The sequence below is a fragment of the Salvia miltiorrhiza genome, chromosome 5 (genome assembly GCF_028751815.1).
Source record: "Salvia miltiorrhiza cultivar Shanhuang (shh) chromosome 5, IMPLAD_Smil_shh, whole genome shotgun sequence".
In the NCBI taxonomy this organism is placed as follows: domain Eukaryota; kingdom Viridiplantae; phylum Streptophyta; class Magnoliopsida; order Lamiales; family Lamiaceae; genus Salvia; species Salvia miltiorrhiza.
In genome coordinates this window covers 15,322,640-15,335,435 of record NC_080391.1, presented here as the reverse complement: position 1 = coordinate 15,335,435, position 12,796 = coordinate 15,322,640, and the positions used below count along the sequence as shown (strand labels likewise).

Sequence of the window (12,796 nt, the reverse complement as noted above, 5' to 3'; positions counted from 1 at the left end):
AGGCAGAATCACAGATCAAATGTTACGCGTTCGTTCGAGGATTAAAGCAAGGTCCCCTCTTCGACGCATTACAAATAACACCGCCTAAGTAATTCGACAACATCATGGCTATATTACCAGGATACCTGCAATTGGAGGATGCTAAGGCCGCACGAAGGGCCGAAGCCGATAAACTCCGCGTGAAGAAAGGTGACAACGGGATGCACCCCGGTGAAAAACACTCTCAGAGAATACCATATAAGGGCCTGCCACCGAGAACGCCAGCCATGGCGGTCGAAACAAGGCCTCCCTCCCCGAGACCTGCGCAGCCAGATCGACGCAACAGAGGTGGGGATACATGTTTAGCCCTATTTTGTGATGAATCTCTGGGTGTTTACGTGTTATATTGACTTTTATTTTGGTCTCTTTCACTTAAGAGTTGAATGATTTGAGCTTTTGTGCTAATTTTGTTGTCTCAGGATTTTGTGCTCACATTGATTGATATGTGAACAAAATTAAAGTCAGAATTTAGTTGAATGGTCTGAAGAAGAATCAAAGTTCGTCTCGATACGAGTTCGTAGGCGAAAACGGATCTAAAATCCGACTTGAAACGAGGGAGAACGGACCAAAACAAAAATGCTGCGCATTGCAGTAGACGGCGGGCGCCGTGGGACGGCGGCCGCCGTGCCCATTCTGCGAAAGGCCCTCACGGCGGCGCCGTTACACGGCGGCGGCCGCCTCTGTGCAGATCCGACAGTACGATTTTGCGTTTAAAAACCCCTTTCTAGGGTTTTACTTTATCATTCACGAACCCAGCAGCCTCCATAGGCGATTTCCACCTTCTTCTTAAGGTTTTTAGAGTTTCAAATCAATTACTTTCGATTGTGGATTCATTGGATTGCTTTGGATGTCAATTAACATTTCATCCGATTGGATTTCCTTGGATTGCTATGTTTTGTAAGAACTCCCTTTGATTCTCTTTGTTTATGAATCTTTTGGTTAATTAAGTTTTGTGTTTTATGCTTTGATGAATGTGATGATTGGAGATTATTATTGTTGAGTTTAGATAATCTTGATTATATGAATTCTTTGGTTAATTGAATCCTTGTTTTATACTTTTGATGGATGTAAGGATTAGAGATGATTGTTGTTGAGTTTAGATAATCTACGTGATTCGTAGTTCGTTGCTATTGCTTACGTTTTTCCCTTCTTGTTGGTGAAAGTTTAGAGATTTCTTTTTATGGAGATTAAGATTTTCTTTGCATTCGAATCTTATGCTTGATTTAGTTTCTTGCCTAGGTAGTTATTAATCTTTGATGTTTACAAGTTTATGATCGTTTGGTTTAGTGTTGGAGTTGGAAACTCTTGTTGATTTCGTTAATGTTCAAATACCATGTTCTAGTTAGTTCGTCGTTGAGTTGCTTGCGGAATTCTCTTGGATTGTGTGTGTTTGCTTTACATTCATTTGATTAAATGTTAATATGTTATTTCGCCTAGATAATCATTGTTTATGGTGTTGAGTTGATGATTGCTTTCTAGATTGCTAGTTTAGAACCTTAGCTTTGTTTTCCTTCTTGCATTCTTATTGGCTTCCTATCTTTTGCCTAGTTAACTTATATGCTTTATTTTAATTACGCATTAGTTAATCGGAGAGAAAGTGTCAGACCCAATTACCCGATTAGAGTGTTTAGGTTTCTTTTAAGTTTCTTGTGAGCAATACGATTAGAGCCCTGCTAAGTCTTCCTTGTGAGACGACTTGAGTCACCTTACCACCCTAGGACGACCTCGTATAAATTCGAGTCCATCCGTTAGGTGTTTTTGGATGAGTCAAATTTTGGCGCCGTTGCCGGGGAAGGCTTTAGGCATTTGATTGTGTTGCATTGTTTTCCGTGTTTATTTTTGTTTATTTCTTTTGACTCGGTTATTTTCTCCCTCCGGTGCGTTTGATTTGTTTGTTCGTGTTGTGTATGCAAGGACGTAGAAGCTTGAAGAGAAAGCTTGCACCTTACTACGACAACATTCATCGACCTCGGGAGGTTCTTTCAAGCCTGGAGAAGGAGTCCGAGTCCAGTTCGAGAAGTTTTGTGGAATCACAGTTTCGAGAGAAAAATTGTGAAGAGAGAATTGCTTCCAATCTCATTCTGGAAGCTTTTGAGGAGACACTTTCAGTGCATTCTGAAAAAGAAGAAGAAGCTTGGCCCAATCCTGACCAAGAAGCAATGGCGGAGCAGAATGTTCAGTACATGGGAGATTTTTCCAGGCCAGTTATTGGGACCACTAGCACGTCAGCTATAGTGCTTCCCACGGCGGTCCGAAATTATAATCTGAAGCCCAATGATTCAAACCTGTTGCCGCTCTTTTATGGGATGCCCAGTGAGGACGCCTTGCAGTTCATCCGTGATTTCTGCACCCAAGTGCAGACCTTCCCACTGCTGGAACTCACCGAGGATCAGTTGAGACTCAAGTGCTTACCCTACGCACTCAAGGACCGGGCGAGAACGTGGTTGCTGTCCCTGCCGCCGAACTCCATCACTACATGGGGAGAGGCGTGTGAGAAGTTCATGCTCAAGTACTACCCTAATCATAAGACTCAAGAGATTAGGAGCCAAATAATGAACTTCATGCAAGGAGCTGACGAGCCTCTCCACGAGGCTTGGGAGAGATTCCAAGAGCTCCTCCGCCAGTGCCCACAGCACCAGTTATCACCTGTCATGTTGATGCAGTTCTTTTATGACGGATTGATTCAGACGGCACAGTTTATGGTGGACAGTACAGCAGGGGGCAACATTGCCCGGAAGACAGCTGATGAGCTCAAAGGGATTTTCGAAACACTTGCCGCGAGTTCTCAACAGAAATCAGTTAGAGGAAGGAGGGTTGAAGCCAATGCAGTAGCTCCCAACAATGAGCTTCAGAAGCAAGTAGCGGACCTGATGAGGCAAGTACAACACCTCACGATGAACCAGGTGAAGGCTCCACCAGTTCATGCGCCACCAGCAGAAGGATGTGGCATATGTGGCGATTTTGGTCATGGAACCAACGCGTGCCATCGCATGGGGGAATGCACACCTGAAGGAGAAGCAGAGGTCTATGCTGCTCAGAGCTATCCGGGGAGGCCTCAATTTGAACAGAGGCCCGTGTTTAATCAAGGGCAACAAAATTCTAACTCGGGTTGGAGAGCTCAGCAGCAGAACTACACTCAAGCTTATCAGCAACAGCAGCCCCCGCAGTATCAGCAGTATCAACAGTTTCCTATACAACAAGGGAATTTTCAGCAGCAGCAGCAGCAGCAATACCAGAATGCTCCCCAACAGTTTCAGAAGCAAGCTCAACCACAGAAGCCGTCTCTCGAGGACACCATGCAGTCTTTCATGGAGATGACCAAACAGAACATGGAGTCTCAGAGTGCTACTATCAAGCGTCTCGAGACTACAGTTGGGCAACTTACAGGAGCCCTGAATCAGCTGCAGCAAGAACAGCCGACCGGAAAGTTCCCGAACCAGGACAAACAGCCGCATCAAGCTCATGCCGTTGAGGTAGTCAAGGACAAGGCCCCAATAACCATGGGGAGATGGAGAAGCAAAACTGTGCAGGCAATCAAGGCTACCCAATGCCCCAGTGAGCCACTGCCACCCGTCACTGTTGCACTAGACCAACCACCACCCAAGCAAGGAGATCCAGGTAGCTTTATTTTTGATATTAGCTTAGGTGGGGTTGAAAAGGTTTTGGGAATGCTTGATTTGGGCGCGGCAGTCAATTTGATGCCGCTTGATATTTTTGAGAGGTTGGGAAATAAAGAGCTGAAATGCACGAACATTAAGATAGAGCTAGCTGACGGCTCCATTAGCAGCCCACGAGGCCTTGTTGAGGATGTTGAGGTGGTCGTGAGGGGGATTAGTGTTTTCACTGATTTTGTTGTACTTGATGAGGGAAAAGGGATTAGAGGCGAGAATGGGCATCTCGTGCTACTTGGCCGACCCTTTATGGCTACCACCCGTACTCGCATCGATGTGGGTACGGGAACTGTAAGTATGGTAGGGGGCGGGTAGAGCGGTAACATTCTCTGTTTTTGATAAAAAACCTACTACCCCCACTCACTTAATTCAAACCTGCTCTTATGTTGAAGCATTTGATGCTTTGGATGAGAACTATATTGTGCAGGAATTCCTTAATCAGCTGCAGGAGGAGGACGAGATCGTGGAGGAATTCCTTGCTAACCTGCAGGATGAGGCTGACATTGAGCAGGAATCTCTGGATAAGCTGCACGAGGAAGGTGATATTGAGCAAGGCTTTCTGTGTGCCTTGCTCCTTGAAGAGAAGCTTGATGAGGTTGGGTCATTCAATCTCGTGGGATGTGTGGATAGAGGGCCATCCCAGAATACGAGCATGGAGGACTCATTTGGAGGACCCGCAGCTGCAATTCAAGAACATGTGTTTACAAGGGCGCTAAGGCAGCTGGATCTTCAATCGGATTTTGGTTAAGGGGTTCTCTTAGTCGGGCTGGCGACTTAAAAACTAGCGCTGCATGGGAGGCAACCCATGTTTTCTTGCTTTTTCTTGTTTCGTTTTTCTTTCGTTTTGTTTGTGTTGTGTTTTGTTGCTTCTGTTGTTTGGTGCAGGTTGTTGCGTTGGAGACTGCTTGTTCTATGGATGAGAGAGAGGCAGACATCGTGGGACACTACAGACTCACCACTGGATCGGTATTTAGGGAAGTTTCCTCTTTCACCTCTCTTTTTGTTTGCACTGAGGACAGTGCCAGATTTTAAGTGGGGGGGGGTGTTTGTTGGTAGTTGTGAATCCTGTGGGTGTCTTTTTGTTGTGTTCTTGGGCTTTCTTGTGTGGGGCAAATGGTCTCCTTTATCTTGATTGTTGTTTGGCTTCAAGTAATAATGCACACTTTGATGATTTGTTCACAAGTAAATTTCATGCTTTGTGTTGGCTTGGTTGCTATCTTTGTCTCTCAGGCTATGCATATTCCTCTCTTGATGTAAGTTGTTTAATGTTTTGGATGCAACACCCTTATGAGCTATTCTTGACGTGATTTGTCCGGTAGATGCTAGAGGGAGTGTTTTCATTGTGATAGCCTACGATCTTATCCCTTGAGTTTGAATGTTGGTTTGTTGTGAAGTTTTCTATAGCTCTGGGTCTCTGCTCCTCTGACGGTTGTGTTATGAGCATGGAAAACCACGTGAGAACATTTTGGATTACCTCCAAAAGTGTTGATCTCACGAAAGTTGGCCCATCTATTGAGAATGGAATAACATCACCTTTAAAAGAAAGATGTATAAAATTATTTTTGGTTTGAATGTTTATCATCTTCAAGGAAAATGGGATTTGATTATAAAGGCAATCACATTAGGGAATTCACCTCTAGCGGAGAATTGGGTCTGATTGGATTGAATTGTATCATGTGGTTGTTGCTTCTTAAAATCTTAACAATGAACATCTCGTGAGTAATGTGAATGGCTAAGAGACTTAGATTGGTTGGAGATGTGAATGGTGAGGAAGTTTTCTTGTGAACTATCTTTTGGTGTCGTGACTTTGCTTGAGGACAAGCAAAGGATCAAGTGTGGGGGGGTTGTTTAGCCCTATTTTGTGATGAATCTCTGGGTGTTTACGTGTTATATTGACTTTTATTTTGGTCTCTTTCACTTAAGAGTTGAATGATTTGAGCTTTTGTGCTAATTTTGTTGTCTCAGGATTTTGTGCTCACATTGATTGATATGTGAACAAAATTAAAGTCAGAATTTAGTTGAATGGTCTGAAGAAGAATCAAAGTTCGTCTCGATACGAGTTCGTAGGCGAAAACGGATCTAAAATCCGACTTGAAACGAGGGAGAACGGACCAAAACAAAAATGCTGCGCATTGCAGTAGACGGCGGGCGCCGTGGGACGGCGGCCGCCGTGCCCATTCTGCGAAAGGCCCTCACGGCGGCGCCGTTACACGGCGGCGGCCGCCTCTGTGCAGATCCGACAGTACGATTTTGCGTTTAAAAACCCCTTTCTAGGGTTTTACTTTATCATTCACGAACCCAGCAGCCTCCATAGGCGATTTCCACCTTCTTCTTAAGGTTTTTAGAGTTTCAAATCAATTACTTTCGATTGTGGATTCATTGGATTGCTTTGGATGTCAATTAACATTTCATCCGATTGGATTTCCTTGGATTGCTATGTTTTGTAAGAACTCCCTTTGATTCTCTTTGTTTATGAATCTTTTGGTTAATTAAGTTTTGTGTTTTATGCTTTGATGAATGTGATGATTGGAGATTATTATTGTTGAGTTTAGATAATCTTGATTATATGAATTCTTTGGTTAATTGAATCCTTGTTTTATACTTTTGATGGATGTAAGGATTAGAGATGATTGTTGTTGAGTTTAGATAATCTACGTGATTCGTAGTTCGTTGCTATTGCTTACGTTTTTCCCTTCTTGTTGGTGAAAGTTTAGAGATTTCTTTTTATGGAGATTAAGATTTTCTTTGCATTCGAATCTTATGCTTGATTTAGTTTCTTGCCTAGGTAGTTATTAATCTTTGATGTTTACAAGTTTATGATCGTTTGGTTTAGTGTTGGAGTTGGAAACTCTTGTTGATTTCGTTAATGTTCAAATACCATGTTCTAGTTAGTTCGTCGTTGAGTTGCTTGCGGAATTCTCTTGGATTGTGTGTGTTTGCTTTACATTCATTTGATTAAATGTTAATATGTTATTTCGCCTAGATAATCATTGTTTATGGTGTTGAGTTGATGATTGCTTTCTAGATTGCTAGTTTAGAACCTTAGCTTTGTTTTCCTTCTTGCATTCTTATTGGCTTCCTATCTTTTGCCTAGTTAACTTATATGCTTTATTTTAATTACGCATTAGTTAATCGGAGAGAAAGTGTCAGACCCAATTACCCGATTAGAGTGTTTAGGTTTCTTTTAAGTTTCTTGTGAGCAATACGATTAGAGCCCTGCTAAGTCTTCCTTGTGAGACGACTTGAGTCACCTTACCACCCTAGGACGACCTCGTATAAATTCGAGTCCATCCGTTAGGTGTTTTTGGATGAGTCAATACACATGAGCGTCACCCTTTGGACAGGCCTGCTGACGAGATTTTCCATCTTGTCAAAGATGAAACTTGGTTCCGAGCCCCATGGAATTACACCCGCGGTGATCCCAAACCAGGGAAAAATGACCAACTATGCGAATACCATAACGCTTATGGGCACACAACCGCAAACTGCGGACACCTGATGAACCAGTTGGAGATATTGGTAAGGCAAGGTCGACTAGACAGATTCGTCACTGGACCCCCGAGAGCAATGAACGGAGAACGGCACAACCGTGACCGGGATAACCATAGGCGTGATGGGGGGGAGAGAAGGAATGGCCCAGATGACAGGCGGGAAAGAGAATTAAGGAATGAGGCACCAGAACGACCACCCTTCCAGAGGGAAATTCATATGATCGTTGGAGAAAATGGTATACCCACATCAAACAGAGCGAAGAAACAACTTGTCAGGGCTGTGAGAACAGGACACTTTAACTCTAAGGTCATGGCTATCACCAGCGCAGCCAGCGAACCCACCATATCCTTCGGCCCGGAAGATGCCACACCGTTAATGTACCCCCATGATGACGCCTTAGTCTTCTCAACAGACGTGGCTGAATGCCTGGTCCACCGAGTTTTCGTGGACTCGGGCAGCGCGGTGAACATTGTGTACTGGAACTGCTGGAAGGCCCTTGGCTCAGATGTCAATGTTGAACCAACGAATGCACCACTCTATGGATTCTCAGGAGAGTCAGTAGTACCAATCGGAATGGTAGAACTGCCAGTTACCTTGGGACGATTGCAGGGTTATAAAACCAGAACAATCAGATTCTTGATCATAGACGCTCTGAAACCCACGTACAACATCATCTTGGGGCGGCCCGCGCTTAACACCTTCAAGGCAGTAGTTTCCACATTCTACCTCAAAATGAAGTTCCCGATAGATGGTGGAAGAGTTGGGGAGGTGTGGGGGGATCAAGCTACATCGAAGCAATGTCATGTGCAAACACTAACTCAACATAATGATAGTGTTGGAAACGATCCCAACACCCGAAAGCAGAAACGAAAGCAAGCAAAAATCCCGGGGGAACCTAATGATCAGAGAAAGGAGAAGATGGGGATAGTCACCGCGTCAAACCCCGAACGCAGAGAAATCATGGAACTCAGAGATGGAGTTGATAAACAACCACTCGTTTCCACGAGTGATGCATGCTTGCTCATTGAACTTTTCCCTGACAAGGAAGGATACACTACCAGAATTGGAGCGGGAATGGCACCAATCCTGCAAAGGGAAGTTACCGCATGCCTGCGCAGGAACGCGGATGTATTCGCATTTAACACTTCTGATCTTAAAGGGATAAACAGAGAGCTAGCCGAACATCGTCTTAATGTGGACCCAATGGTTAAACCAGTCAGACAGAAAACAAGACACTTTGGCGCGGAGAAGGATGCAGCTATTCGGGAACAAGTCCAAGCCCTCCTAGAGGCACGACATATCGTGGAAATCCAATATCCCGAATGGATATCTAATGCAGTCATGGTAGAAAAGAAGGTCAAGGTGTGGAGAATGTGTGTGGACTACAGAGACCTCAACGCAGCTTGCCCTAAGGACTGTTACCCGCTCCCTCGAATAGATCAATTGGTGGATGCTACTTCAGGGTGTGAACTCTTGTCCATGATGGACGCATACCAAGGATATCATCAGGTAAAGATGCATCCGGATGATGTAGCCAAAACCGCCTTCGCAATGTGCACAGGAGTCTTCGGGTGGGAAAGCATGCCCTTCGGCCTCAAGAATGCAGGGGCCACATACCAGCGTATGATGGACAAAATTTTCAGGACACAGCTGAGGAGAAATATCTTGGTGTATGTCGACGACATGTTGGTGCGCAGCATTAAGGCCAGCTCCCACGTGGCCGATCTGGAGGAAACCTTCTCAGTAGTCCGCAAGAATAAACTCTTGCTCAATCCTACTAAGTGCACCTTCGGGGTGCAGTCAGGAAAGTTCTTGGGTTACAGGGTAACACCGGAGGGGATCGAAGTTAATAATGACAAAGTTAAAGCTATTCTGAACATGACCTCACCCAGGAATGTCAAAGAAATCAAAACACTCAATGGGCGAATTACCGCGTTGAGTCGGTTCATTTCACGCTCAGCTGAGCGAAGTCTCCCGTTCTTCAAGGTTCTACGGAAAGGAAGTCGGTTTGAATGGAGTGGTGAGTGCCAAAGAGCCTTCGAAGACCTAAAAGTTTACCTGACCAAACTACCAGTATTGACAAAGCCCTCTCCGGGGGAACCATTATACTTATACATCTCCATGGGAGTTGAATCTCTGAGCTCAGTGCTGGTCCGGGAGAAGAATCGGCAACAAAAACCCATATACTTTGTAAGCAAGGTCATCCAGGGTGCGGAGCTGCGCTACACCGAAGTCGAGAAGACCGCATACACGATCATGATCACGGCCAGAAAGTTAAGGCCATACTTCTTATCACACAAGGTCATTGTGAGGACAATAATACCATTTAGACAAATCCTGGGACGACCCGATCTGGCGGGGAAGATGGTGAAATGGGCTATAGAACTGGGGGAGTATGAGGTCGAGTTCGAGCCGCGCACTGCCATCAGGGCACAGGCACTAGCGGATTTTATTCAAGAGGCAATACGGTGGCCTATGAGGGGACCATGGGTAGCGCAGGTCGATGGATCGGTCACCAAAGAAGGGTGTGGGGTGGGAATCTACATCACCTCGCCTGAAGGGGAAGTCTATCAATTTGCTATCAAGTTCGAGGATAAGTTATCTAATAACGAAGCTGAATATGAGGCAGTGTTGAGAACAGCTCACATACTCAGGGAGCTCAGAGCCGACAATGTGGTGATCAAAACCGACTCTCAATTGGTGGCACAACAGTTGAATGGAGGCTACGAGATAAAAGAAGAAAGAATGAAGCAGTACTTTAACAAGGTCCAGGAGATAGGGAAGAAGTTTGAGAAACTCGAAATACAGCAAGTGCCGAGAGAGGAAAATCAGCGAGCGGACCTCCTGGCTAGAATGGCCAGCGCAGTCGAACAAACCTGGAGGGAGGACATTACCTTGGTATTCGAACCTAAGAGGGAAATGGCTGCGCAGGTGTGCAACATCGAAACTAAGGATGACTGGAGAACACCCATCATATACTATCTGAAAAATGGTAAACGGATGAAAGAGGATACTTCGAGATATGCAAAATACGAGAATTACTGCATCATTGGCGATCAGCTCTATAAGAGGTCCTTCACACACCCGTTTTTGAAATGCCTGGCCCCCGAAGAAGCACAATTTGCCTTAAAGGAGATCCATCAAGGGTGCTGCGGTAACCATGGTGGACATAGGGATTTGACAAGAAAGATAATCAGAGCAGGATTCTACTGGCCCGGAATTAGCAAGGAATCGAAGGCCTTCGTGCAAAAATGCGAGGCTTGTCAAAAACATGCCCCCAAAATCAATATACCAGGGGAAGAAATGGGGATCATGTATGCAGCGCACCCTTTCGACAAATGGGGAATCGACATCGTGGGCAAACTACCGACTGCCCCGGGGGGTAAATGCTTTCTTATAGTTGCCGTAGATTACTTCTCTAGATGGATCGAAGCAGAGACTGTCACCAAAATTGATGATAGCACAATGGAGAAGTTCATATGAAAAAACATCTGTTGTCGGTACGGGGTGCCGAGGATCTTGGTTTCGGACAACGGAACCCAGTTCACGAGCAAGAGGATTGAGGATTTTTGTTCTCGGATGGATATTACGCAGAAATTTGTCTCAGTAGCCCATCCTCAAGCCAACGGGCAAGTAGAGCTGGCAAACCGCACCATATGTGAAGGGATCAAAAAAAGACTCGAACGAAGTAGGGGACGATGGGCCGAGGAATTAGACACAGTCTTATGGGCACTCAGAACTAGCCCGAAGACTGCAACGGGAGAAGCCCCTTTTACTTTGGTATATGGGTCAAACGTTGTGGTACCTGCTGAGGTAAGGTTGGAATCCCATCGGGTCATTACCTATGACACTGCACAGAATGAAGAATTGTGCCGACTCGACTTGAAATCGTTCCCATCATCGGTATGCCATATACATCTCTCCCGACAATGGGATTCAAATGTAAGGAAATTAGGAAAATCGTAGTTATTTGCTTCGTTTGATGGTTTCTCTAGTAGGTCGGTCTCGCCATCGGCAGAAACCGGTTGCTTTTTGTGTTCTCCCAACAAAAAGAATGAAGAAATCAACATTAGACTTTTTGACCGTCAACTTATTTGGAGGTAGAAAGATTATACTCCCTTCGTCTCAATTCAATAGATCACAGGGTTTGGACACGGATATTAAGAAACAAATAGTTTATATTAAAATCGAAGAGAGAAAATAACTTTTTCGATGATATATTTGTCTAGAAAGTAGGAGAGACAAATAACAAAAATATCATTATGTGTGGGGCAAATGACATTTGATGTAAATAATGAAATATTTGAGGATATTTGTTATGTATTAACTTTCCATTTTAAGAAGTGGTCTATTGAAATGGGACGTCCAAATAAGGAAATATGGCTCATTGGATTGGGACGAAGGGAGTATTGTTTCAAATTATGGGACTTCTAATCATGTCTCATATGGAGGTTGAAGGACTATGTATATATGTTTTGGAGCATGAATGGGTTCCAAGCATCATGTAATTTGTAGTTTCTAATCACCATCTTCTCGAGCTCAAAACATCAATTTGACTTACGAGTATTGAACGTCAAAAGCGAGGTGTCACTTCAAAAGATCACATAATTTTTTTTAGCATTGATCTTTTAAGCATTATTTGTGTCGCAGCCCGCTTTAACTAAGGATAGTTAAGTCGAGTGATCTACGACTAGGGATGAGATTAAAGAATAAGGGGAAGAAAGGGGGCATCGTTTAGAACCGTAAAACATACTCAACTAAAGAAAACTCAAATTAAATAGTCTATGAAAGACTACATAAATAGCTTAATTAATATTATTAATTCAAGTTATACATCATATGAAACCATTCCCTTATGACTCAAAGTACGACATAACATAACATAACATCGAAAATATTTTGCAGCGGAAAGTAGCTAGACATATGTATGAAGACATATTCTAGACAGGTTAACTTCATTTATTAACAACCCTGGAGACTCCGCTCATTGCAGCACCATCACCACATCGGCCCAACCTGCACATTTAGAAAATATATGCAGGGCTGAGTACAAAAGCACTCAGTGAACACATGCCAAACATCTCATTCTTATAAAGCTATAAATATTGTCATTGCCATTTCATATGCATAACACAAGGAATTTGTAGTAAGGCCTTGTATTAGCTAAACTCATTTTCATTTCCTCAAAGTTGTCTGCGCAGACTTTCTTCATCTCAAGCAGGAATTTGTAGTAAGGCCCTGTATTAGCTATCTCATCATTAAAGTATCATATCTGTTATAACATCAAGTACTGAGAGGGAGGCCTCCCTCTGCAGCACTGTGATCGGCCAACCTGAAAGATGACTCACGACCACCTCAGTGTACACAAATCCTTACTAGTATCTACACTAACATAGGACCGAATTCTTCATCTCAAGCAGATAGATAACATACTAAAACATCAAATATTTGGCAATGCAATAACTTCAAAATAGGTTTTCAGTTCAATCATACATCAATACATAAAACGCATAAACATCTTGATTTTAGCGTAGAAAAGCCCACCTCGTTGCGTCTCGTATAAACGGGGAATATAACTCTCTCCCCACGTATTT

At 43.9% G+C, this 12,796-nt stretch overlaps 1 protein-coding gene across 1 annotated transcript; it reads left to right on the top strand.

Annotated features, from left to right (window-relative positions):
* The first annotated feature begins 104 nt into the window (after positions 1-104).
* On the top strand, positions 105-10,685 carry LOC131025564 (uncharacterized). The gene is made up of 2 exons (XM_057955361.1): positions 105-283; positions 7,055-10,685. The coding sequence occupies exons 1-2, from the start codon at positions 105-107 to the stop codon at positions 10,683-10,685; spliced, it is 3,810 nt and encodes a 1,269-aa protein (XP_057811344.1).
* The last annotated feature ends 2,111 nt before the right edge of the window (positions 10,686-12,796 follow it).

Excerpts from the sequence above, each read along its gene's own strand:
- LOC131025564 (XM_057955361.1), top strand. The coding sequence starts at position 105 with ATGGCTATATTACCAGGATACCTGCAATTGGAGGATGCTAAGGCCGCA. Across the intron at positions 284-7,054 it reads GCCATGGCGGTCGAAACAAG|GCCTGCTGACGAGATTTTCC; the intron begins GCCTCCCTCCCC and ends CCCTTTGGACAG.